At 43.3% G+C, this 26,243-nt stretch overlaps 1 protein-coding gene and 1 pseudogene across 1 annotated transcript in view; both read right to left on the minus strand.

Annotated features, from left to right (window-relative positions):
- GNA14 (G protein subunit alpha 14) overlaps positions 1–25,154 on the minus strand; it is a 223,480-nt gene extending 198,326 nt beyond the window's left edge. Inside the window, exon 1 of the mRNA XM_017543284.2 lies at positions 23,598–25,154. Within this exon, the coding sequence (XP_017398773.1) occupies positions 23,598–23,721 (124 nt within the window). The 5' untranslated portion in view covers positions 23,722–25,154. The remainder of the gene's footprint in view (positions 1–23,597) is intronic.
- Positions 10,090–10,190, minus strand: LOC119473353 (annotated as a pseudogene).
- Positions 25,155–26,243: the final 1,089 nt, after the last annotated feature.

The following is a 26,243-nucleotide window of genomic DNA, read 5'->3' on the forward strand; positions in this document are numbered from 1 at the left end:
GAGTAGCTGGGACTACAGGTGAGTGCCACCATGCCCAGCTAATTTTTGTATTTTTAGTAGAGACAGGGTTTCGCCGGGTTGGCCAGGATGGTCTCAATCTCTTGACCTCGTGATCCGCCCTCCTCGGCCTTCCAAAGTGCTGGGATTACAGGCGTGAGCCAACGCACCCGGCCTCAAATTGACTTTTAAGTGCTAATTTCAATTTATTTGGTGATATGTATGAATCAGTGTGCATGCAAGTGCACACACACTCACACACACACAGATAGAATAAATTGGCTTCGCCAGGCCACGTCTAATTGATAGACACTATGTTTAGTGCCCAATCTTATCCTGATTGGGTTATGTAAAACAAACTGAAGCTCCTTCTCATTTCCTCCACCTGTCCCACTCCCAATACAGACACAAATTAAATTATTAAGCAAGAGAAAGACTTCATCATTACCCTAAAGGAATGGCAATTTGAAGATGGTTAAGGGAAGATGAAGCAGCTTTCTGACATATGATCTACCTGTAGACCATCTTCAATTCCTTATCAACAAATAAAAAGCAGAGAGATGTTAAGAAGTGGTGATTTCGTTGACTTTTAGGCATTTTAGAACAAAGAAGCAGCATTTAAACACAAATACTTGCTTTGAAGGCTGCCAGCTGGTGGAGTTTTTGATAGATCTATTATATATGACTAGTGCTTTATATTTCATTTGCTCTATTTCATATTGTTCATTAATTCATTTTCTTCCTTTTTTTTAAGACAGGGTCTCACTCTGTCACCCAAGCTGGAGTGCAGTGATGTGATCATAGCTCACTGCAACCTTGAATCCCTTGCCTCAAGCAATTCTCCTACCTCAGCATCCCAAAGTTCTGCGATTACAGGCATGAGCCACTGTGCCAGGCCTAATTCATTCTTAATAGCTTAAATGTTTCAATGAAAGAGAAGAAACATGTGTAAACAATATTAGACTGGCGAGTTTGAATACAGTATATGCAAATCAGAACATGGACAAGCATTAAGAAATGACCTCATGCACACACAGTATTTGAAATTACCAACAACAACAAAATGGCCTCATATCTCTTACCTCTTGAAACTGAGATGTAATTTTTTTCTCCTTCAAATTTAAGACACAGCAAAAGTAGAAGAAATATTGGTCATGAGACAGCTAAAGAACCTAGAAAGTGTAGAACCCCTTCGACAGAAGACAGACAGTGAAGAAACTAGTTGCTGTTGAAGGGTGTGGGTACAGAATAGAATCATTAAATTAGATGATTTAAAAAATTTTTAGGCTGGGTGCAGGTGGCTCATGACTGTAATCCCAGCACTTTGGGAGGACAAGGTGGGCAAATCACCTGAGGTCAGGAGTTTAGGACCAGCCTGGCCAACATGGTGAAACCCTGTTTCTACTAAAAATACAAAAATCAGCCAGGTGTGGTGGCAGGCCACGTGTAGTTCCAGCTACTTGGGAGACCGAAGCAGCAGAATCACTTGAACCCAGGAGGCGGAGGCTGCAGTGAACCAAGACAGCACCACTGCACTCCAGCCTGGGTGACAGAGTGAGACACTATCTCAAAAAAAAATTTTTTTTTTTAATAGTAAAAACTGGGATAAAAAAATAAGTGATGCTTAGCGCTGTAAGAAAATGCATGAACTTGAAGAATTATCCTAACTCTGAGACTGAGATTGTAAATTTCTTCCCGATTGGGCTGAATTTTGCAAGCCCCATAAAGGAGAAGGAATAAAAGTAAGTAAATTAAACATAAATTAATAATGATCTTGAGGTGGCTGGCAAGATGGCTGAATGGAAACAGCTCTGGTCTGCAGCTCCCAGCGAGATCAACGTGGAAGACAGGTGATTTCTGCATTTCCAACTGAGGTATGCGGCTCATCTCATTGGGACTGGTTAGACAGTGGGAGGAACCCACAGAGGGCATGCAGAAGCAGGGTGGGGCATCACCCAGGAAACACAAGGAGTCAGGGAACTCTCTCCCTTAGCCAAGGGAAGCCGTGAGGGACTGTGCCATGAGGAATGGTGCATTTCTGCCCAGGCACTACACTTTTCCCATGGTCTTCACAACCCGCAGACCAAGAGATTCCCTTGGGTACCTATACCAGGGCCCTGGGTTTCAAACACAAACTGGGTGGCCATTTGGGCAGGCAAGGAGCTAGCTGCAGGACTTTTCTTTTTCATCCCCCACTGGTGCCTGGAATGCCAGTGAGACAGAACTGTTCAGTCCCCTGGAAAGGGGGCTGAAGCAGGAAGCCAAGTTGTCTTGCTCAGCGGATCCCACCTCCACAGAGCCCAGCAAGCTAAGATTCACTGCCTTGAAATACTTGCTGCCAGCACAGCAGTCTGAAGTCAACCTGGGACACTCCAGCTTGGTGAAGGGAGAGGTGTCTGCCTTTACTGAGGCTTGAGTAGCTGGTTTTCCTCCCACAGTGTAAACAAAGCTGCAGGGAAGTTCCAACTGGGCAGAGCCCACCACACCTCGGCAAAGCCGCTGAAGCCAGACTGCCTCTCTGGATTCCTCCTCTCAGGGCAGGGCATCTCTGAAAGAAAGGCAGCAGCCCCAGACAGGAGCTTACAGATGAAACTCCCATCTCCCTGGGACAGAGCACCTGGGGGAAGGGGCGGCTGTGGGCACAGCTTCAGCAGACTTAAACCTTCCTGCCTGCCAGCTCTGAAGAGAGAAAAGGATCTCCCAGCACAGAGTTCGAGCCCTGCTAAGGGACAGACTGCCTCCTCAAGTGGGTCCCTGACCCCCATATGCCTCCTGACTGGGAGTCACCTCCCAGCAAGGGTTGACAGATACCTCATACAAGGGAGCTCTAGCTGGCATCTGGCAGATGCCCCTCTGGAATGAAGCTTCCAGAGGAAGAAACAGGCAGCAATATTTGCTGTTCTTCAGCCTCTGCTGGTGATAACAGGATGTGGAGTGGACCTCCAGCAAACTCCAGCAGACCTACAGCAAAGACCTAAGGAGAAGGAATAAGACCTAACAGTCAGCAGAGGAGCCCAACTGTTAAAAAAAAAAAAAAAAAAAAAAAAAAAAAAAAAAAAANAAAAAAAAAAGAAAGAAAGAAAGAAAGAAATAGCATCAATATCAACAAAAAGGACATCCACACAAAAACTCCATCCAAAGGTCACCAACATCAAAGACTAAAGGTAGATAAATCTATGAAGATGAGGAAAACCCAGTGCAAAAAGGCTAAAAATTACAAAAACCAGAATGCCTCTTCTCCAAAGGATCACAACTGCTCACCAGCAAGGGAACAAAACTGGATGGAGAATGAGTTTGATGAATTGACAGAAGTAGGCTTCAGAAGATAGGTAATAACAAACTCCTCCAAGCTAAAGATGCATGTTCTAACCCAATGCAAGGAAGCTAAGAACCTTGAAAAAAAGGGTAGAGGAATTGCTAACTAGAATAACCAGTTTAGAGAAGAACATAAATGACCCGATAGAGCTGAAAAACACAGAATGAGAACTTCGTGAAGCAAACACAAGTTATCAATAACTGAATCAAACAAGCAGAAGAAAGGATATCAGAGATTGAAGCTAAACTTAGTGAAATAAACCATGAAGACAAGACTGGAAAAAAAAGAATGAAAAGGAACAAAGCCTCCAGGAAATACGAGACTATGTGAAAAGACCCAACCTATGTTTGATTGGTTTACTTGAAAGTGGCAGGGGAATAGAACCAAGTAGGAAAACACTCTTCAAGGTATTATCCAGGAGAACCTCCCCAACCTAGAAAGACAGGCCAACATTCAAATACAGGAAATACAGAGAACACCACAAAGATACTCCTCAAGAAGAGCAACCCCAAGACACATAATTATCAGATTCACCAACGTTGAAATAAGGGAAAAAATGTTAAGCAGAGCCAGAGATAAAGGTCAAGTTACCCACAAAGGGAAACCATCAGACTAACAAGCGGATCTCTCTGCAGAAACCCTACAAGCCAGAAGAGGATGGGGGCCAATATTCCACATTCTTAAAGAAAATAATTTTCAACCCAGAATTTCATACCCAGCCAAATGAATAAAGAAGAGAAAATAATCAAATAGACACAATAAAATATAATAAAGGAGATATTGCCACTGATCCCACAGAAATATAAACTACCATCAGAGAATACTATAAATACACCTAAACAAAGAAACTATAAAATCTAGAATAAATAGATAAATTCCTGGACAAATACACCCAACCCAAGACTAAACCAGGAAGAAGTAGAATCCCTGAATAGACCAATAACAAGTTCTGAAATTGAGGCAGTAATTAACAGTCTACCAACCAAAAAAATAAAAAAGCCAGGATCAGACAGATTCACTGCCAAATTCTACCAGAGGTCCAAAGAGGAGCTGGCACTATTCCTTCTGAAACTATCCCAATCAAGAGAAAAAGAGGGACTCCTCCCTAACTCATTTTATGAAGCCAGCATCATCCTAATACCAAAACCTGGCAGAGACACAACAATGAAAAAAAGAAAATTTCAGTTCAGTATCCCTGATGAACATTGATGTGAAAATCCCCAATAAAATACTGGCAAACTGAATCCAGCAGCACATCAAAAAGCTTATCCATGATCAAGTGAGCTTCATCCCTGAGATGCAAGGCTGGTTCAACTTATGCAAATCAATAAATATAATCCATCACATAAAAAGAACCAATGACACAAATGACATGATTATCTCACTAGATGTAGAAAAGGCCTTCAATAAAATTCAACAGCCCTTCATGCTAAAAACTCTCAATAAACTAGGTATTGATGGAACGTATCTCAAAGTAATAATAGCTATTTATGACAAACCCACAGCCAATATCATACTGAATGGGCAAAAACTGGAAGCATTCCCTTTGAAAACCAGCACAAGACAAGGATACCCTCTCTCACCACTCGTATTCAACAGAGTACTGGAAGTTCTGGCCAGAGAAATCAGGCAAGAGAAAGAAATAAAGAAATATCACATAGGAAGAGAGGAAGTCAAATTGTCTCTGTTTGCAGATAACATGATTGTATATTTAGAAAACCCCATCATCTCAGCCCAAAATCTCCTTACAGTGACAAGCAACTTCAGCAGTCTCAGAATACAAAATCAATGTGCAGAAATCACAAGCATTCCTATACACCAATAATAGACAAATAGAGAGCCAAATCATGAGTGAACTCCCATTCACAATTGCTACAAAGAGAACAAAATACCTAGGAATAAAATTTACAAGGGATACAAAGGACCTCTTCAAGGAGAACTACAAACCACTGCTCCAGGAAATAAGAGAGGATACAAACAAATGGAAAAAACATTCCATGTTCATGATTAGGAAGAATCAACATCATGAAAATGGCCATACTGCCCAAAGTAACTTATAGATTCAATGCTATCCCCATCAAGCTACCATTTACTGTCTTCACAGAATTAGAAATAACTACTTTAAATTTTATATGGAACCAAAAAAGAGCCCACATAGCCAAGACTATCCTAAGTAAAAAGAACAAAGCTGGAGGCATCACGCTACCCGACTTCAAACTATACTACAAGGCTACAGTAACAAAAACAGCATGGTACAGTTACCAAAACAGACATATAGACCAATGGAACAGAACAGAAGTCTCAGAAATCTAATGTCACATATCTACAGCCATCTGATCTTTGACAAACCTGACAAAAACAGACAACGGGGAAAGAATTCCCTATTTAATAAATGGTGTTGGGAAAACTGTCTAGCCATATGCAGAAAGCTGAAACTGAACCCCTTCCTTATGCCTTATACAAAAATTAACTCAAGATGGATTAAACACTTAAACGTCAGACCTAAAACCATAAAAACCCTAGAAGAAAACCTAGGCAATATCATTCAGGACATAGGCATGGGCAAAGACTTCATGACTAAAGTCAGTCTTTAGTCTTACTTTGCCATTGAAAGCAATGGCAACAAAAGCCAAAATAGACAAATGTGGTCTAATTAAACTAAAGAACTTCTTCACAACAAAAGAAACTATCATCAGAGTGAACAGGCAATCTACAGAATGGGAGAAAATTTTTGCAATCTATCCATCTGACAAAGGGCTAATATCCAGAATCTATAAGGAACTTAAACAAATTTACAAGAAATTAACAACCTCATCAGAAAGTGGGTGAAGTATATGAACAGACATTTCTCAAAAGAAGACATTTATGTGGCCAAGAAACATATGAAAAAATGCTCGTCATCACTGGTCATTAGAGAAATGCAAATCAAAACCACAATGAGATATCATCTCATGCCAGTTAGAATGGCAATCATTAAAAAGTCAGGAAACAACTGATGCTGGAGAGGAAGTGAAGAAATAGGAATGCTATTACAATTAGAAAATCTAGAAGAAATGGATAAATTCCTGGACATGTATACCCTCCCAAGACTAAACCAGGAAGAAGTCCAGTTGGTGGGAGTGTAAATTAGTTCAACCATTGAGGAAGACAGTGTGGCAATTCCTAAAGGATCTAGAACCAGAAATAGCATTTGACCCAGCAATCCCACTACTTGTTATATACCCAAAGGATTAGAAATCACCCTACTATAAAGACACATGCACACATATGTTACTGCAGCAACTATTCATAATCGCAAAGATTTGCAGCCAACCTAAATGCCCATCAATGACAGACTGGATAAAGAAAATATGCACATATACACCATGGAATACTATGCAGCCATAAAAAAGAATGAGTTCATGTCCTCGGCAGGAACGTGGATGAAGCTGGAAACCATCATTATCAGCAAACTAACACAGGAAGAGAAAACCAAACACTGCATGTTTTCACTCATAAGTGGGAGTTGAACAATGAGAACCACATGGAGACAGGGAGGTGAACATCACATACTGGGGCATGTCAGGGGATGGGAGACTAGGAGAGGGATAGCATTAGGAGAAATACCTAATGTAGATGACGAGTTGATGGTTGCAGCAAACCACTATGGCACGTGTATACATATGTAACAAACCTGCACATGTATCCCAGAACAAAGTATAATAAAAAGTAATATTCTCAAGTTGAACTTTAAAATAAGTATAGTAAACATGAGCCAGCGCTGAATTGTAAAAGTCTTATCCTTATTTATGGTATTTAAATAATCTATCAGAGTTGTGATTAATTTATGATTTAACAGTATAAATGTGATTACTTGATTACATTTAGAGACAATATTGGAATGTTTAGAATTAAGAGAGTACGGTTTTGTGGGGTTTTTTTTGAGACAGAGTTTTTCTCTGTTGCCCAGGTTGAAGTGCAGTGGCTTGATTAGCAAAATGTTGAGGCTCACTGCAGCCTTAACTTCCTGGGCTGTTGTGAGCCTCCCACGTCAGCCTTCCTAGTAGCTGGGACTATAAATGCGTGCTACCACGCCCAGCTAATTCCTGTGCTTTTTGTAGAGATGAGGTTTCTCCATGTTTCCCACGCTGGTCTCAAACTCCTGGTCTCAAGCAATCCTCCCACTCTGGCCTCCTAAAGTGCTAGGACTATAGATGTGAGCCACCACACCTGGCCAGGACAATAAGATTTATTTAATCTATAACTTTAGGCTTATGAGATCTACCAGAATCACTTAAGTGCTTATATTTTGCTTGCCAGCTTATTCCGAGGTTTGAAATATTTGACAATACTTGGGTTTTTTAAATGCATAAATAGGTTTAAAAATGTTTAAAGAAAATGTAATAATTTAATTAACTGAATTAATAAGTAAAGCAAACAGTAGTAAACTGAAAACTAATCAAAGGATTAAGAAACATCCCTTTACTTTTTAAATGTAAAAAATTACCAGATTTGCAAAAATTTAAATGAACATTAGAGACTTAAAAAAACTAGGTGTTTTTTTTTTTTACAGTTTATATTCAGCTCTAATAAAGTCAGTATCAACTAAAACAGGCAGCTCCAAAAGTCTCTTCACACACAGAAAGACCCTATCAAATATTTGAAAACTTGGCTGCAGAGAAAACAGTTTTATCCCACTGTAATACTGATGAAGATGGGAGGATGAAAGACATCAACAGAGCTCTTCAGCTCACCAGCTGGCCCATGGCATCATCCTATACCCTTCCTCCCACACTAGAGTCTCATTTTTTCTGCCTTAGGATTGCCTAAGATTTGGAAAGAACTCCCAGATATATTGTTGGGTATCAAGAAGCTAAGAGCAAAACAGTGTATATTATTTTATTAGCTAGGATACAAGGTTAGTTGCCGTTTAAAAAGGTCTAATCATTTATAGTTCAGCGCTAATATGACACCTTCATGGTCTCAGAGACATAGACCTTTCCTATCATGATGCTTTTTTACCCTTAACAACTTGCTTCGGTCTCATGGTAAAATATGGCTGCTATAGCTCCTACCATCAGGTTACAACTTCCCCTGGAAGAGAAGAAAGCCTCCTGTCCTTTGAGATCATAACTCAGAAATATCACTTCCGTTTACATCCCATGGGCCACAACTTCATCACATGGTCACAATTAGCAGCAGAGAAGCTAAGAAATACAGCATTTAGCTGGCTATCCATGTGCCCAGATAAAACATCTTGTTTATAGAGAGCAGATATTCGGAAGACTGCTAGCAGTCTCTGCCACAAATATGCCACTTTTTATGTGGAAAAAAAAAAAGGTAAAAATATCATGAAGAGTACCTACTCACATTTGTGCATAAGGAAAATCTGAAAGTTTACGAAGTATATAAGATGCATACAATAAATCATTGGCTCACAGTACAATGTCAGTATCTAGTGAATTTTTCATTAGTAAAAAGTAAAATTAAAAAAAAAAACACATAATGAGCATATTCAATTTAAAGTGTTATCTTCCATTAAGCTGTTCTACTTTTTGAAGTTCAAATATTCTTTCTTTATGCAATAATGTTGATACTAAATGGTAATGATGGCAGTGGCAAGCCATTTGGAGTGGCCACTGGCATGATGCCAGCTGCAGCAGGGACGCCGTTAGGAACCAGGGACAAGCAGGATCCCTGCCCCTTCTGAGTTGGGGTGGGAGCTGCCCGGGTGCTGCTGCAGCCACCCAACCTGCAGCTGCAGACCCATGCATCCCTGTGTCCTCAGGGTCCAGGAGCAGGCAGGAGCCTTGCCCCACCGGCTGCTATGGGAGGCTGAGGCAGGAAGATTGCTTGAGGCCAGGAATTCAAGACCAGCCTGGGCAACAAAGTGAGACCTTGTCTCTACAATAAGTAAATAAACTGGGCATGTTGATGCACTTGTAGTCCCAGCTACTCAGGAGACTAAAATGGATGGATCCCTTGAACACAGAAGTCTGAGACTGTAGTGAACTATGATCACACAACTGCACTCCAGCCTAGGCAACAGAGTGAGACCCTGTCTCAAAAGAAGGGGAAGGGGAAGGGGAAGAGGAAGGGCAGGGCGAAGAGAAGAGAGAGAAGAGAGAAGAGAAGAGAAAGAAGGAAGGTAGGTAGGTAGGTACAAGAAATATTATTTTCCAAATCTCATTTCATTTCTGGAACCCAGGCTCGATTTTCATATCCTCACACCACTAATCCCACAAAAAATCAATTCTGGAATTTTCTAATTTTCTTTTCTTCAAGGCCCAGCCCAGGCCTGTGTTCCTTTTATGAACCTTCTCAGACTATCCCAAACAAAAGAGACTTTGAGCTACTGTAAGGAATTCTTTATACCACTCAGCTGGCATTTCATGCAAACCACCATAAAAAGAGAGACATGTCCTCATTCAACCAGTATTTGAGCTAAGCTCTGCACTTAGCACTGTGGGTTCAGTGGTGAGCAAAGACCTCATGGAGTTCAAGGTCTCATGTGAAACTCTTCAACACCATTGTCGAATTGCCAGGACTTGGCCCATCCAGAGTTATTCAGACATTGGAGCAAATAATAGCATACACTGGAGCTCCCACATATTTGGTCACTGTTACTATTTTATTTATTTCAATAGGTTTTTGGGGAACAGGTGGTGTTTGGTTACATGGATAAGTTCCTCAGTGATTTCTGAGTTCTGGTACACCCATCACCCAAGCAGTGAATCCAATGTGTAATCTTTTATCCTTTACACCCCCCACCATTTCCCATGAGTCCCCAAAGTCAAAAAAATATGAAATGCTTCAGGAATTTCCATGTCATCCTTGCACAGGGGCCATGCTATTCTTCTCTGTATTGCTCCGATTTTATATGTCCTGCTGAAGCAGGCTCATGGTCACGATTATGTTTTTAGCCTTCTGTATATATGACAGCCCACTATTCCCAGAAGTAACTCTTCTCAGGATCTCATATAAGACCACTTGGAATGAACACAATGGGCTGACGGCAATACACAGAGGTTTCTTTTCTAGTCTAATTTTAGCACTTAAATTGATTTCATGAAATCAAATACTATGTCAATAAATACAGAAGTTTTGCTTTATCTGGTAAGGAAAAAAGAGAAAAGTAAATTATCTATATGCTTGAGTCTAAGGCTTTTATCTATATAAATGAACACTTTTGAGGTTGAAATGCCTTTGCATTGATGTATATATTTACTATGGTGGCATTTGCTTTTTGGAAAGCCTGTTTTCAAATCATAGCATCTCTCATAATCAATATTGCCTTAGAAACTAGGAAATTCAGCATGAAGACTCAGACTAACTCCTGGCCCTTCTGCCAATTAGCTACTAATCACCTGGCCCTGTGACATCTGCCCGAGTCCCCTCACTCCTCTGGACGTTGGTCAACCAATCCACAGAATGAAGGTTTAACTTGTGTTTCTCAAACTCTGTGGGAAGGAACCAATGTTTAAATTTTTCCACCAGTTGAAGACTGATGGAAACTTCTTAGACTATTGTATTTATGAAATGCAATAAAAATACTCTGATGCCACAGCAATGTTAAATTGCTATAAAGTCTTCTAAATACTTATTCTCAATTTCTGTACTGCTCTTGGGTGTGCTGCTCAGCCTGGGTCCACATGTGCATTTTGAGTGGTATTGACTGAGACTACTAATGGCTTACCACTAAATAGATTAGATGATTCTGCAAAAGATTAATCACCTTCATTTATTTTTGATTAGTAATATAATTAACATATATTTTTCAATTACACAGTAGCTGAGCAACAGAAACAAATATTCTGAGATGGGTTACTCAGAAAGGAAGGTCTTCTTTATGGCAGATTCAAGAGAGAAGTGGCATGGATAGTCCATCTCAAGATAATTGACAACTGACCATCAATACAGAAGATGCCTTTCAGGCAAAACAATAAAAAAATACATTTTACTTTTCTCTCATTCATTAAAATAGCACAAAATATTAGAATTTGTCAATTTTTAGAAAGCATTTGTCCTTGACAATAAGGACTCTTTGGATGGAAATACCAGCCATCTTAATCCATTCTGTGTTATAAAGGAATGCCTGAGGCTGGGTGATTTATAAAGAAAAGAGGTTTATTCAGCTCATTATTCTAATGGCTAGAAAGTTCAAAACTAAGCATCTGCATCTGATGAGGGCCTCAGGTTACTTCTACTCTTAAGAGAAGGTGAAGGAGAGCTGGTGTGTAGAGATCACATGGTAAGAGAGGAAGCCAGAGAGAGGTATGGAAGTGCCAGGCTCTTTTGAACAACCAGCTCTCTCAAGAATAGAGCCAGAACTCACTCCCAAGGGACAGGGCTAATCTATTCTCAAAGGATCCACCACCACAACCTAAACACCTCTCATTAGACTCCACTTTCAACACTAGGGATCAAATTTCAACATGAGATTTGAAGGAGACAAATGTTCAAACCACAGCGCCACCCAATGTTCCATGGAGGGTGAATTTTCAATGAGAAGATTGACATATGATGGCTCTTATTAGAATATGCTTCCTCAGCACCACTAAGTCCATTAATAGAAAGATAATTAATGGTTATTAGCCATAAGATCATTGCAGTTTTTAGGAGCACAACTTTTTGAAGAGTACATCCAAGTACAAGGATCTATGCAAACATGAACATTTGCTACTTTTCTAAATGATTCTTGCCATGGTAAAACATACACACGCTTGCTCTTCCTCTTTGTCCACCAGCCTGGCACTTTGGGATGAATGCATAAAGACCCCTACAAATTACCTAGCTCAGCCCTTAAAGTCCCTTCATCATTGACGAGGGACAGATTTCTTCACCTTCAAGCAACTAAGTATTCTCTAGGCAGATTAGTCTCAGGTGCATCCTGGAAGTCTGCTGAAAGCCCAGTCTGACAATCAGTGGCTGGTCAGCTCCTCAGCTCCAGGCCAGTGCCATAAAACAGAGGTTTTCAAACTGGAGTGTGTACCAGGATTACCTGGATAGCTCATTAAAAAGCAGATTGCTGGCTCCACTCCACAAGTTCTACTTAAGAGAGCCAAGATGGGGACTGAGAGTTTGCATTTCTAACAAGGTCCCAGGAGGTGCTGATGCTGCAGATCCTGGGAACACACTTTGAGAACCACCTGTAGAAAACATCTGACGACAGAATTCTAAAGACCTCAGAGGTCATCTGGTCCAAGCTTTTCATTTTACAGGTAAGGACCCTGGGGTTCAGAGGAAATGTCTTGCTCCTGGTCATACACCCAATAACTCAGAACCTCCCCTTACTGAAAAAAAGAAACTCGGTCTCCAGAGCCTAAACATACTGCTCATCTCACGATGCCAAGTTATGGCCACACATCAGACTGCCACTCTAAGAAGGAGCGCCAGCAGGAACTTCATGCTATTGACCATCCTCTGCACGTGGCCTTCTGGAACGTACATGGTAGTTCTCTCAGGACCTCACAATGGTAGGTGAATGGCCTGAGCCCAGATAGCAGATTGGCAGACAACAGGATCTACTTCTTGGATCTGGGGAAAGGGAAGGTAGAAGAGCAACGGACTCAAAACATGCTTACTGGTGGTGATTACAGCTCCCGGAGAGAGGTACTGGGTCATGAACTAACCAGATTTCTAAAGGGGCTTGAACTTTCAGCTTCCTAAATCTTACCACTTTTCACTGTTCTTTGCTATTAATTTCCTTTTTTGTTCCACAATTCCGAGAATATCACTGTCTCATTTACCTTGACTCTTGTTACAATGGACCCTTTAAACCTAAGAACCACACACTGAAAAGGAAAAACAAAAACAGAGAGACCTGGCTGTTCTAGCCCCTGAAACCTACAATGGCCATTAATTAAGTACAGCTAGTGCTCGACTTACGACCACGATTTGTTCCGACAGACCGGTCGTAACACGATTTGGTTGTAAGTTGAGTAGGCTATATGCACGCGGAGATGGTAGTGCTGCCAGAAGCTGGCCCGCACTGTCGTATGCCCAGCTGGGCAACGTTTGCGCTGCCAGATGCGGAGCAGTCGTGGCTAGCAATTGTGGTCATAAAGTCAAATGGTCGTAAGTTGCATAGGTCGTAAGTCGATCAATACCTGTAGATGTTGACTTCACGTCACCCATCAACTTCAGAGAAAATTTAAATTCCAAACCACATGTGGAATGAATTTCTGTATCCTATCAGCAACCTCAAAAGTAATTTTATTAAATTAAAAAGTATCTTTTAACTTGTTCATCTATTCTATTATTAAAATTATTGAGCTGGGTGTAGTGGCTCATGCCTGTAATTCCAATGACTCTGGAGGCTGAGGTAGGAGGGTCGCTTGAGGCCAGGAGTTCAAAACCAGCCTGGGCAACAGCAAGACCCCATCTCCCAAGAAATGTTTAAAACTTAGCCAGGTGTGGTGGCATGCCTGTACTCCCAGCTACTCGGGAGGCTGAGGTGGGAGGATTGCTTGATCCCAGGAGGTCAAGCCTTTAGTGAACCATGAAAAGAAAAATTGTTTTTGTTGTTATTAATACTGAGAGTACCAGGAGGAGTCATGTCACATAGGCAATACTTTTGTGTTCATATTCTAGAAAACTTCAGCTTTGATTGCTACTCTGTTTTATATGCAAAAGTTTATTCAGAAAAATATATTGGAAGATCAATATATCAAATATCAAATGTAGTCTGATAATGAAGTAATAACAGGACTCTCTCTAAATGAGCACTTGCTTGTTCTATCTGTAACATGGGTATATCAACATGTATTCATGGAAGAATATCTCATACCTGATAGTCAACTAGCCTATCTCATTTCAGATTGGTCAAGTATCATTCTGGTTTTCAGTGTTCACACTGTACCATCCACCCATTTTTAAAACATTGCACCAGGCACAATACTGGTTCAGATGCCAGAATACAGGAACAAGATAGCACAGCCCCACTCTCAGGGAGGCTGCAGTCTACTTTGGGGGCAGATGAGCCAACAAGTAAACAAACAAGAATATCAGGTCAATTTCAAGATAACAGCTATGAAGAAATAAAACCAAGTTATAGAACCAGGCAAGTAAGAGTAAATGGTGCAAAGATTATTTCAGTAGCATGATCTGGAAAGGCCTTGTCAAGAGATGAACTTTTGAGCTGAGATGTGAAGATAAGGAAGAAACAGCCATGTATGTGGAGCAAGAGTAGGGAAGAGAAAAGAATGTTCCAGGCAGAAAAAAAGAGCAAGCTTAAAGACCCAAAGTTAACAAATGTTGCATTCGAGGAACACAAAGAAGGTGAGTTTGGCTTCAGCCCAGTGAACCAGTGGGAGAATGACCCTATGTGCATTCTGAGAGGTAAGAAGGCATTTGGCATTTATACTAAGTGTACGTAAAAGACACTGAATTTAAGCAAAGTAATAATATAATCTAAGTTTTTAAATGGACCATACACGGGCAAATATGGACAATGGGAAATCAAGAGGACATTGCAATAATGCAGGCGAATTGCAGCTTTGGATAGGGGAAGAAGGGGTGGGATTTGGCAAATGTTTAACACCAGAGACAATGACGGCAGATGGGCTGTGGGAGTTTCCTGGGATAATAGGATACATGTGTGAAATTTTCACAGCCCTGTAGAATAAAGGCGTGATTAAAAAAACAAATTCAAGAAATTAACTGGAACAATATTAAATACACCTTAATATTTAAAGACATCTGCCTCCTTTTCATGATTCCATTGTCTGAAAGCTTACATTCAGTTTTTCTTTGAGTTTGCCTTTATCAATCCATTTAGAAAAAGCTATTTAATGGAAAATCTCGCATTTTTGTTGTAGATTTTTGTGATTTGGGGCTGCCGAGCATCTGAGCACTTATCTTCTGGGGGAAGAATTCCAAGAAAGGTAGGAGGCAGCCCACCCCCCTTTCCCTATGGTGGAAAGCTAAGGCTGGCACAATTTTATTTAACAAACACCTAAAATAAATAGCACTGACTATATCCCAGGCACTATTCTAAACACTCTAAAAATAATGACTCACTTAATTCTCATAATAGTACGTACCTCATTGGGTTGTTATTCCCCTTTAACAGATGAAGAAACTAGTGTATATTAAGGATGCATACAGCGTATCAGTGGCAGAGCCTGTATTTTAAGCCCAGCAAGGCTGGCTCCAAAGAACATGCCCCTAACCACTATGTCACACTGCCTCCCTGCAAGAACCTGGTAGTTGGGCACAGACAGACAGGCCAAGGTTTTGAAAAGTGACACCAGGGTGCAGAAGGTGGTCACGGGATTTGCAGCATGCTGTGAATATGTGTCTAACAGCAGCAGCAGCAGCAGCAGCGACTGGCAGAGTGGTGAAGTCTGCTGGCTGTATCCTTGACAGCGATGTCTGGTACTAGTGTTTGCTATGTCCAGAGTCCCTTAAATCCTGCCTTTTTGCTGAGCCTCCTGTCCAATTTCCATTAATTCTATTTCCTGCTCCCACTCCAATAAATTATTTCTCTGCTTACATGGTCTACAACCAGGAATCTTGGCCAGCACGGCTAATTTACCCAATCACCAGAGAGCCAATCTTCATGACTGTCAGGGCTCTTGCAGAGGCTTTTGCTGTCTCTTCCAACTTTAGAGCCTTTGGATTTCTGCTAGTACATTTTCTTCCTCTAACAGTGTCTGCAGCTGTGGCTACTGGTTCACAGGGATCCCAATCCCCGGCCATCTGCACTCAGGTGACAGTCGTGTCTGTGATGCATGTTCCCTGGCCAGAACTGATTGATCCAGGAGTGCACCCTGATGCCCCAACCTGGCTATAAAGGTCGCCGGCTGAGAGGGCTCTCAAGCTTGGAAGGGAATGGAGTCAAGTCCTGTTGATGGCTGTGCCTGGAGAAGAGTCCCCTAACCCAACTGCCCTGGAACTTGCTCTCATTTTTTATTATTCAAATCCTCTTCAAATTCCATGAGATGCCCTGGTGACAATCCTTCCAATAAATTATTGTCTCCTCTTTGAATTTCAACCATCTTTAGTATCACTGTAGCTTTGCTACAGTAATTCACTGAAAATCCCTCTCTGATATCCCAACATCATGACCTCTCTTCATATAGCCCTACAGATGGGAGATGTTACAGTGGTATTTTCCCCTTGTGGTTTAGGTATCATGGGAAATGTGAAAGCAAAAGATGACAGAGACCACAAGGCATCTTAAAAATTTTTTTTTAAAAGACTATTTGAGGCTTAAGACTTTTTATTTACATTGATTTTTGCCAAACTCCACTGGCAGATTTTTCCACTTTGTATCTGCCCACAGCTTAAGACTTATTAAAGCCTCAAAAATTCCACCTTCTAACGAGATGATTTAGCACCTTGATTCTTTAGGTACTTGGATACTGTACTAGTAATTGATCTGAATTAGGGACATGATATCTTTGTTTCAAGTGGCTTCAACATTTTTTTTTTAAAGATGTGGTTTTCCACTAAAAAGAACCAGAGCCCCTCTGAGAAATGGCTGCTTTCCTCCCCAGCTGGGGAAGGACTGGTACAAGATGAGCCTGGGGCAAACAAGGAAATGCTCAAAAAAAAAAAAATGACAGAGGCATGCCACAGTGACACAGGAGCCAGCTTGAAGGGGATCTCATTGCACAAATCGGGTAGAATTTGAGCACCAAAATGATTAAGAACAGTAATGAAGTAAAACTCATTGAGGGGAAAAGAAAAAGAAAACTAGGGATTCATGAATTTGCATGGATAATAAACAAATAGGAGCAAAGGTAAGGCTGTTGCAGTAGAATATCAAGTGCCAACTGGTAAATATGGAGACAGTGCTAGAGTTGGAAAATCACTCTGTGGATACCATGTTATAGATTAGATCAGGTGGAAACCATCAATGGCTCTGAAATCTAAAGAGACATTTTGATAAGAAGCAGGGTGTTTACATGGCCTTATAAAGTGTCTCTCCACAAAATTAAGATATAGTGGATAAATAGACAACATCTTAACCAGGACATCAGCTTGAACATCAGCACTGAGGGGCAGAGGGACATGGTGTGCCTCCAGATGCCATGCCTGAGAGGGCACAACAGCACGTATCCAGTGTTCCAGCCAAAAAGCACAGTTGGAATCTCTAATCATAAGAAAATCGCCAGTTAAATCCCAAATGAGAAACCGTCTGTTAAAAAAAGGGAGAGGGGACTGTATTTTTTCAAAAATTCAATGTCATACAAGCAGTGACTTTGTGGAAAAGTTCCAGATTAAAGGAACTAAAAGGATATGAGAACCAAATGCAATCCCTGAGCTTCCCCTGGACTCTGTATTGGAGGTGGGGAAACACCACTAAGGACATTATTGGGTCAACCTACAAAACTGGGATATGGATGGCAGATTCGACACAAACATTGCATCGAAGTTAAACATGCTGACATTTCATAAGTGTACTGCGCTTATGTAAGAGATTATACCTATTTTTAGAAAAACACACTGAAGTTTTTAGGGAAAAAGGCCACAACACATACAACTTACCCTCAAATATTGCCAACGGAAAAGGGCATACCTGTGTTGTTTGTGCTATTCTTATTTATTCTTACTCTTACAAATTCTTTATAAATTTTAAATCACTTTCAAATAAAAAGTAAAAATTAAAAAAAAGACTTGGAGAAGTAGACTGACTGCAAAGGCACAGGGAATTTTCTAGGATGGTGGAAGTGTTTCTAGATTGTGTTCATACATTTATCAAAACTCATCAAAGTGTACACTTAAGCCTGCTGACTTACTGTATTCAATAAAGATGATTTGCAAGGCTGGTGACTTATTGTATTCAATAAAGATGATTTGCAAAGGTGCAAAGGGTAAAAGTCCATTATTTCAAAAGGTTCTGTATTCATTTAAGGGTAGACAGAAGAGGGGGTATGTGCATCTGCCTCTTGAAAGGCCTTAGGAACTGCTGTGTTATGGATCGAAGCAAGCTGTCTAGTGAGATTGGTTTGTTCCAGCCAGGATGAACAGAAGCCACAGACAAAACCACACAATCCTCCTTTCTGAAGCATATTATGGCAAAAAAAGTAAGCATTTTTATATTAACATCTATTTTATAATGACCACAATACTCACATAACTGGTTAAAATAAAACAGGCCAGGCACGGTGGCTCATGCCTGTAATCCCAGTACTTTGGGAGGCTGAGGCAGGTGGATCACTTGAGGTCAGGAGTTCGAGACCAGCTTGGCCAACACGGTGAAATCCCGTCTCTACTAAAAAATACAAAAATTAGCCAGGTATGGTGGGGAATGCCTGTAATCCCAGCTACTTATGAGGCTGAGGCAGAAGAATCACTTGAACCTGGGAGGTGTAGGTGGCAGGGAACCATGATTACACCATTGCACTCCAGCCTGGGTGACAGAGCATGACTCTGTCTCAAAACAAACAATGAAATAAAACACAAAAACTCAGTGAAATCTGGCCCCCAGGGATCCTTCATATGATCCCACATCCTAAGAACACCATTTACTGTCCTCAGAAGTTTCCCCAGATGGTGAGGAGAGTTTGTGTATATCTCACCCCAGCCCCCACATGCAAACAATGGTTTGCATCTTACCCTCCCCGTATTTCAAGGCCCACTTAGATGATGCCTCCTCCATAGGCTCCCCCTTTATGTTCTGCCTGTTCCACCCCTTAATCTGTTAAGCTTTTATGATCATCTTCCTCATAAAAGCTATTTGTGAATTGTCCTCCTCCAACTCAGCCCTTGGGAAGAAATCCCTGCACCGAGCACTGGCACCTTAGAAAAGCCTGCTGCATTGAACTAAGCTCAGATACAGGCATGTGGGCATGTTTCCCATTTCATTCCTTTTCTTCTTCACAGAGTAGGAAGGTGTTGTCACTTTTTTTTTTTTTTTTTTTTAAGATGGAATTTCACTCTTATTGTCCAGGCGTGAGTGCAATTGTGTGATCTTGGCTCACCGCAATCTCTGCCTCCTGAGTTCAAGTGATTCTCCTGCCTCAGCCTGAGTAGCTGGGATTACAGGCATGCACCACCAAGCCCAGATAATTTTGTATTTTTAGTAGAGATGGAATTTCTTCAGGCTTGTCTCAAACTCCTGACCTCAGGTGATTCGCCCACCTCAGCCTCCCAAAGTGCTGCAATTACAGGTGTGAGCCACCATACCCGGCCAGTGTTGTCACTTTCTACCATGAAAGTCACACTATTTGCACCATTTTCTGGAATGGACTTCCTGCCCAGGAACATGATAGCTAATTCTAAAATGGGATTTTGTTATAACCAATCCAGTAAAACTTTTTGGGACCCAGATTTTCAACTGTTTGGTGTAAGTAGGAAGAGGGATTTTAAAATTGGTTTACGGCTCAGAAAACACTAAAGGAAACTCAGAGCAAAATATTTCTGTTAAAGCACTACCAGGACAACTTAGACAATCTTCTATGCATCCCACAGTTGGTCAACTAAATGGAAAATGACACCTCTCTAGGGCCTGAAAATACTCAAACCAAGTGATGATAGCTGACACTGAGCGCTATCATTCAAAGCCCAGAGAAGTCAGTCCACAGCTAAGAAAGCGTAGCGCTAGGGTTCAAACACAGGCAGACGGGCCTAACAATCTACATTTTTCATCTCTGCATCAGGGTTTCTGACTGAATTTAGTCCTCCCAACAAAGTTTATGTCTTGAAATCCCGACCACTAGTAACCTCAGAATGTAACTGTATTTGAAGATAATGCCTTTAAAGGGGTGATTACGATAAAATGAGCAGGTCCCTAATACAATAGGAACTGGTGTGTTATAAGAAGAGGAAGCGGCCAGGCACAGTGGCTCACACCTATAATCCCAACAACTTTGGGAAGTTGAGGCAGAGGGATAGTTTGAGCCCAGGAGTTTGAGACCAGCGTTGGCAACAAAAACTAAGAAAAATAAAAATAAGCCCAGCATGGTGGCTCACACCTTAATACCAACTACTCAGGAGACTGTGGTGGGAGGATTGCTGGAGCCCAGGAGGTCAAGGCTGTAGGAAGCCATGACTGTACCACTGAACTCCAACCTGAAGAATGTCAGAAAGAAGAAGAAATCGGGGGGAGGGGGGAGAAAGGGAGGAGAGGGTGGGAGGAGGGGATAGGAGGAGGAGGAGGAGATGACACAGGGATGTGCATGCCCAGAAGAAAGGCCATGTGAGGCCACAGGGAGAAGGCAGCTGTCTGCAAGCCAAGGAGAGAGGCCTCCGGAAAAACCAAACCTGCCAAGCCAAAACACTGCTCTTGGACTTCCAGCTGCATAACTGTCAAAAAATTAATTTCCTTTGCTTAAGCCTCCCAGTCTGTGGTATTTTGTTATGGCAGTCCTAGCAAACTAATTCAGCCAGCATCTGTTAAATACCAATTCCTCTTCCTTCCAGGAAGCTCCAAGGTGAGGGCTGCATCCAAAATTAAGACAGTAAACCCAATTTACAAGCCACTTCACCAATGTACATTTCACATGAAAATTAATCCAAGATCTCATTTTCCCTTAATAGCTATGGTCCTGATGCTCTCTCCCCACACTGATCAGTACTCATCAATGTTCTTATCAGAACTCCTTTTTGTCCTTTCATCCAAGAAACTGGTAAATTTCTTTCTACTAAATTTAACCATCTCCTTTATTTTCTCCATCTCTTTCTCATGAGAAGGAGTCACGCCAACATCTTGCAATTATTAGTCTTAACCAAACAACAGCTTCCATCTTTCCCTGGTAGACACTGACCCGTGCTTTTATTAAGCAGAAACATGATAATGCACTTTAGAAACATCCTCAAATCATTTTGTTGCAAAAGCATGCTTCATTGTGAAAGAGCTGGTGGCTTTTGGGGTCATCCCATGCTCCACAAAAGGATCCCACACTCCCATTTGCAAAGTGTAGTTTTTAACTAAGGCACCTGAACGGTGGATGCTCTAATCCACCCACTAGAGAGATGGGTGGATTTTTCACCCAAACTGCATGACTTCAGACAAAACAGCACATACCCTTCCCCAGTTCCTATTTCTTCTGAGTCACTGGCTCTTAACTTGAGAAGCAGGAATGGAGCTGTGCCCCAGTACTTTATCAATTGAAATAAATCAGAGGTTTTGAAGTCCACCGTTGGAGTTCTGAACAGCTCCCTGTGGTTTGGAAACTGTATTTTTCACAGGAAAGTTTTCACTAAGGAGATGTGCTAGTCACAACTCGGCAAGATGAAAATGGGGGTTTTGGGAGGTCAGACAGTGCCTCAAGGGGGTGTTGGAGCAATGGCCTGGGAAGATGAAGACCCTGGGTCGCCCTGATTAATGTGACTTTGAGGGCAAACAATTGACCTACAAACATTCCTCCCCTAGTCTGTGTGTACATGCAAGCATTTTACATCAAACAAACAGGCTTATTACCAACACAGTATGGTTCAGCTGAGTGCATAACTTTTCACACAAAGAGCCAGCATTTGTCAAGCTCCTGGTATATTCTGGATACCATACTCCCTACATTGACACAAATCAAAGCACCGCAAAATAAAATAGGGTTCAGCCAGCACTTAAAAAGAAAAAAGCACATACACAACTAAACCCCTTGTTTGTGGGACTTGGGGCAAAAGTACAAAGCCCCCACCCCATAATTATTTTAAAGTGTTAAGCTAACAAACTGTCAAGTATTCCTCCTGCCTTGACAAAAGTCGCTTTATAATACCCTAGAAGGACAGGGACAATTTAGAATTTTCAGATCCTTCAAAGTTATGGGCCAGACACAGAAATAGCCCTGGCCAACAAGCAGAGCCCCTTCGCTTCCCCACCCAGGCTCCCACTCTTGTAGGGGGGCCTCTTGGGCACCCATGGGGCCTCCCTCCACTGCTACCCACCCCACACTTTCAAACTTTTATGCCCCAGCAAACAACTGCCCCTTTGCGTGCTCTCCAGGAATCAGGTCTGCCCTCCTTTCTAGGGCTCAGGCCTTAGAAGCTGGCATGGGGACCTTTGGGCTGGGTATTCCATCCAGGTCTTGGGAGGAGGGGGGCAGCATAGACTCTGGGTAGCCAGCCGCTACTGGACTTACAGACTTCCAGCCCTGTGGGAAGGGGCACACACCCCCTCATCCCAGAAGACCAGACTGGGACCTTTAAACCCAGGGAATAAGGGTAAGGGGGTTCTTCCCCGCATGTCTGAAGGCCGTACTGGCCAAGGGCCTTCTCTATACTACACTAACTAGATCAACTTTATCTTTCCTTGAAGCTTTCTGGGAGAGTGATCCCTACACAAGGAATAAAGATGAATAAATCAAGAGACAGATGGTGTAAGAGGACTTTTGCTCGAAAGGGATGAAAGAAAAAAGTTGAAATCTTTGTGGCTATCTAGAAAAAAAGTGACAGTTAATATCATGGTCTGAAAGATAGAAAAGGTAAAACATTCCTCAAACAGCAAATGTGTTGACAGCATTCTAGAAAGTCTGAGGAGATAGGATCCTTGCCTTATGGCATAATGTGAGCAAACCTTAAACTGTTTTCTTTCTGTTTGAAAGTGGATGTCCTACCCAGACCTTTGCAGAGAGACAAAAAGAGCTGGATGAAGACGTGGCAGAGGCACCTGAGCAGCCAAGCTGAATCCTAGGATGTGGACACGCTGCATCAGGCTGGGCAAGGGAGGTTCGGGTCTGCTGTAAACAGAAAGGCCTGGCCAAAGGGACCCATGGGAGGCAGACATAGGAGCTCACAGTCAGAGGAGCGGCCATCTGCCTGGGCTTCACCCCCGCAACTGACCTAGTATCTGCTTTGCCTTTGCTCAATCAGGGCAAGTTGGTCCGTTCTCCAGGCCTCCATGTTTTAATTCTCTAAAATAGGGATATCACCTGCCCGCATCACCAGGTGGTGATACCCATAAGAACCTAGCACGGTCTGGCACATGGTAAGTACTCAAGATGCTTCATCTAGAACTGAAAGAGTGCGAGTCAGAGCTAGCGCTGAACCCAAGATGTAGGTCAGGCAGTTCCTCCACCACAGATCCCCAAGCTGGCTGTGCTGTGGGCGGAGGTGTGGACAGGGTTTTGGGGAGAGGGGCACACCTGCACACATGGGGTACAGCGGTCAAGAGGTCGTGTTACGGTTCCCTGTCCTGTTTGGGGGCAGGGGAAGGGGTGCTTTTTGCAAGTCGCCCAGCCAGAGATGGAAAGAACAGGCGCCTAACGCCCCAACTTGCTAGCATCAGTGAGCTCCGAGGGCGATAAGGAGGAAGCCGCCTGCCCTCCGCTGGGCTCCAGGGCCGCGCGAGTCCGGGGCAGTGGAGCGGCCGGGAGGGAACGCCCGACTCGCGGGGGTCGGAGACGCAGCCACTCACCCAGCAGCAGCAGCTTGAGCTCGCGGCGCGCGTCCTTCTTGTCCCGACGAAGCTGCCGCTCGATCTCCGCGCTAATGCGCTGAGACTCCTTCTCCTCCGCGGACAGGCAGCAGCAGCCGGCCATGGTGCGCTCAGCTCGGCACCCGACGGGGCGACGCGGCCCAGAGCACTCGAATCCTCCGCCCGGCCGCTCTCCCGGCTGGCACGCGACGAGCACAGGGGTGTCGAGAGAAAAGGCGGGGGCCGATTTGAGCTCTAGAATTAGAGGCCTCGACCTCCGAGTTTCAATACCCCCTCGAAGGTGGGCGCTGAGGCGGGGGCGAATCCCGAGCGCTGGGAACGCTCGAGGGCACCCCGGATCCGGGCTCAGCCCGCCTCACTCTAGCTCTGAGGAGGAGGAGGGCGAGTCGAAAGGTTGGGAGCGTTGCTGGCCTCGGGAAGATGCGCGCGCCCCTTGGCACGGAAGCCGGACAGCAGTCAGGGTGCGCGGACAACAGTTGGAACGTCGGTGCTCCGAGAATAGGATCTCCTAGGCCCAAGGGTGTCCCAGGAGGGAGGTAGGCGCGGCGTGGGTTGGAGGCAAAGGACCTGGCTGGCCTTTGCCTGGAAAGTTCCTAAAACCTCAGCAGTGACCGCAGACTAAGACCAAGCGGAAAGGTCCCGCTGGCGCTTGTGGCTCTAAGTGGCAGGAGGGGGCGGAGCGTCTCGAACCTGCAGCCCTGTCGTCTGCCGGACTTAGCCTTCTGGGCACCACAAGCCGAAGGCTCCTGGAAGCCAAAGGGGACGAACAGGTAGCCGGGGGCGCAGAGCTAGGGTTGGGGGCTGGCGTCTCGGGGAGCAGCCCCCACGCTTGCCTCCCTGGCTGGGGCGTCCCGGCAGAGGCTTGCTGTAACCTGCGCGCTCTGGCCGCCGGGCCCCAGGTTCCGACAGGTGAGTGAGTTTCACCAACTCCCTCGCTCGGAGAAGATGGCAGCAGGCTGGAAGAGGAGCGGCGCCAAGCGTCTGCGGCGAGACACAAAGCCCTGAGGTCTCCACCGGGGCCTGAAGTGGAGGCTTGTCCACCAGCTTCACCACCTCGCACGCCCGGCTTTCCTAGACCGACCCTTTCGCTTCCCCGGCCCCCCCGCCCAGCTCGGGTTTGGCCAAAGCCTTTGGTCAGCTCGGCAATTTGCCTGTAAAGTGGCTGGGCCTGAGCCTACTGGCTCTGATCTTGGAGAAGGAGCAGCCGCTGGGTTCAATTATAAGAGAAGTGCAAGAGCCCAGGGTAAATATGTTCTCGGCCTCCGGACGAGGGGGCTGGGGAGAAATGGAACGGCTGGTTGCTTTGCATTTTATGATGTGAAAGACACCTGCTTTGTAGAAGGTGCTGACACGTTCCTGGTAGCACCTGGCAAGTTCCCTGACCAGCCCTGAAGCCTGACAGCCGCCTTGCGATTGTGTCCACACTGACACCTTGGCCCGGATCCTGGAACGTCTCGGTCAAGTTTGAGCAGCAATAATAAAAACTTAAAAGTTAAAAAGCCCCTGTTTGTACTTAAATGACACGATAGAATGCATATTGCATCTGACTTTTGCCTGTGTAGATTTTGATGCACAAAGGGGAAGGTGGAGAGAGCGGATCCTCTTGGCCAGAACAATGAATATTCTTTCCTTCTCAAGTCAGTATAGGCCATTTATGTGCTAATGGGGCGTTAGGCAATTAGCTAATGCTTTCTCTACTAAGCGCAGGCATAAATCCCTTTCATTTAAGTAGCATAAATTTTAACAGTTCAAACTAAGGAGCACATTGTGTGGAAAGGTATGTGTCATTATGTAAAGAACTTGGTATCATGACGCTATCTGGCTGCATGTTCTTATTATTTTGCAGTTTTAAGAAACGTAGAGAGGCTGGGCGCGGTGGCTCACGCCTGTAATCCCATCACTTTGGGAGGCTGAGGTGGGCGAATCACAAGGTCAAGAGATAGAGACCATCCTGGCCAACATGGTGAAACCCTGTCTCTACTAAAAAAATGCAAAAATTAGCTGGACGTGGTGGCCCACACCTGTAGTCCCAGCTACTCGGGAGGCTGAGGCAGGAGAAGCGCTTGAACCAGGGAGCCAGAGGTTGCAGTGAGCCGAGATCGGGCCACGGCACTCCAGCCTGGCAACAGAATGAGGCTCCATCACACAAAAAAAGGAAAGAAACGTAGAGGAATCAGGCATTAAAAATGTGCATACATTCTTTACTGTGTGATTATTTTAGTTTCCTTGCAGGCATAAATTGACAGTAACAGTGACCCCTACAGGAAAACTCCTGGACGTTTGGAGTTTGATCTTTGGCAGTAGCCCGAATTTGATATTCTTAGTAACCCTTTTCTTCTCTCTTAGCTCTTATGGATTCATTTACAATTTGAGAATAAGATCTCTTGGCTTCTCAAAGTAATGCTTGCATCATAATTATTATTATTTAAAAATTATAAAATTATTTTAAATGATTAAAACTAGGGCAAATTTGAACTCTAAATTAACTGTAATTACTGATACTGACCTATTAGGCTTAAAGTTGCAAAGATTTCAAAAAAAACTATGAAACATGTTGATTATGGCAAATCTGTACAACTTTCCTGAACTCCTCAGCATGGCAGTATATATCTGAAGCCTTAGATA

Source organism: Cebus imitator, unplaced genomic scaffold, assembly GCF_001604975.1.
Source record: "Cebus imitator isolate Cc_AM_T3 unplaced genomic scaffold, Cebus_imitator-1.0 Scaffold150, whole genome shotgun sequence".
NCBI classification, from domain to species: domain Eukaryota; kingdom Metazoa; phylum Chordata; class Mammalia; order Primates; family Cebidae; genus Cebus; species Cebus imitator.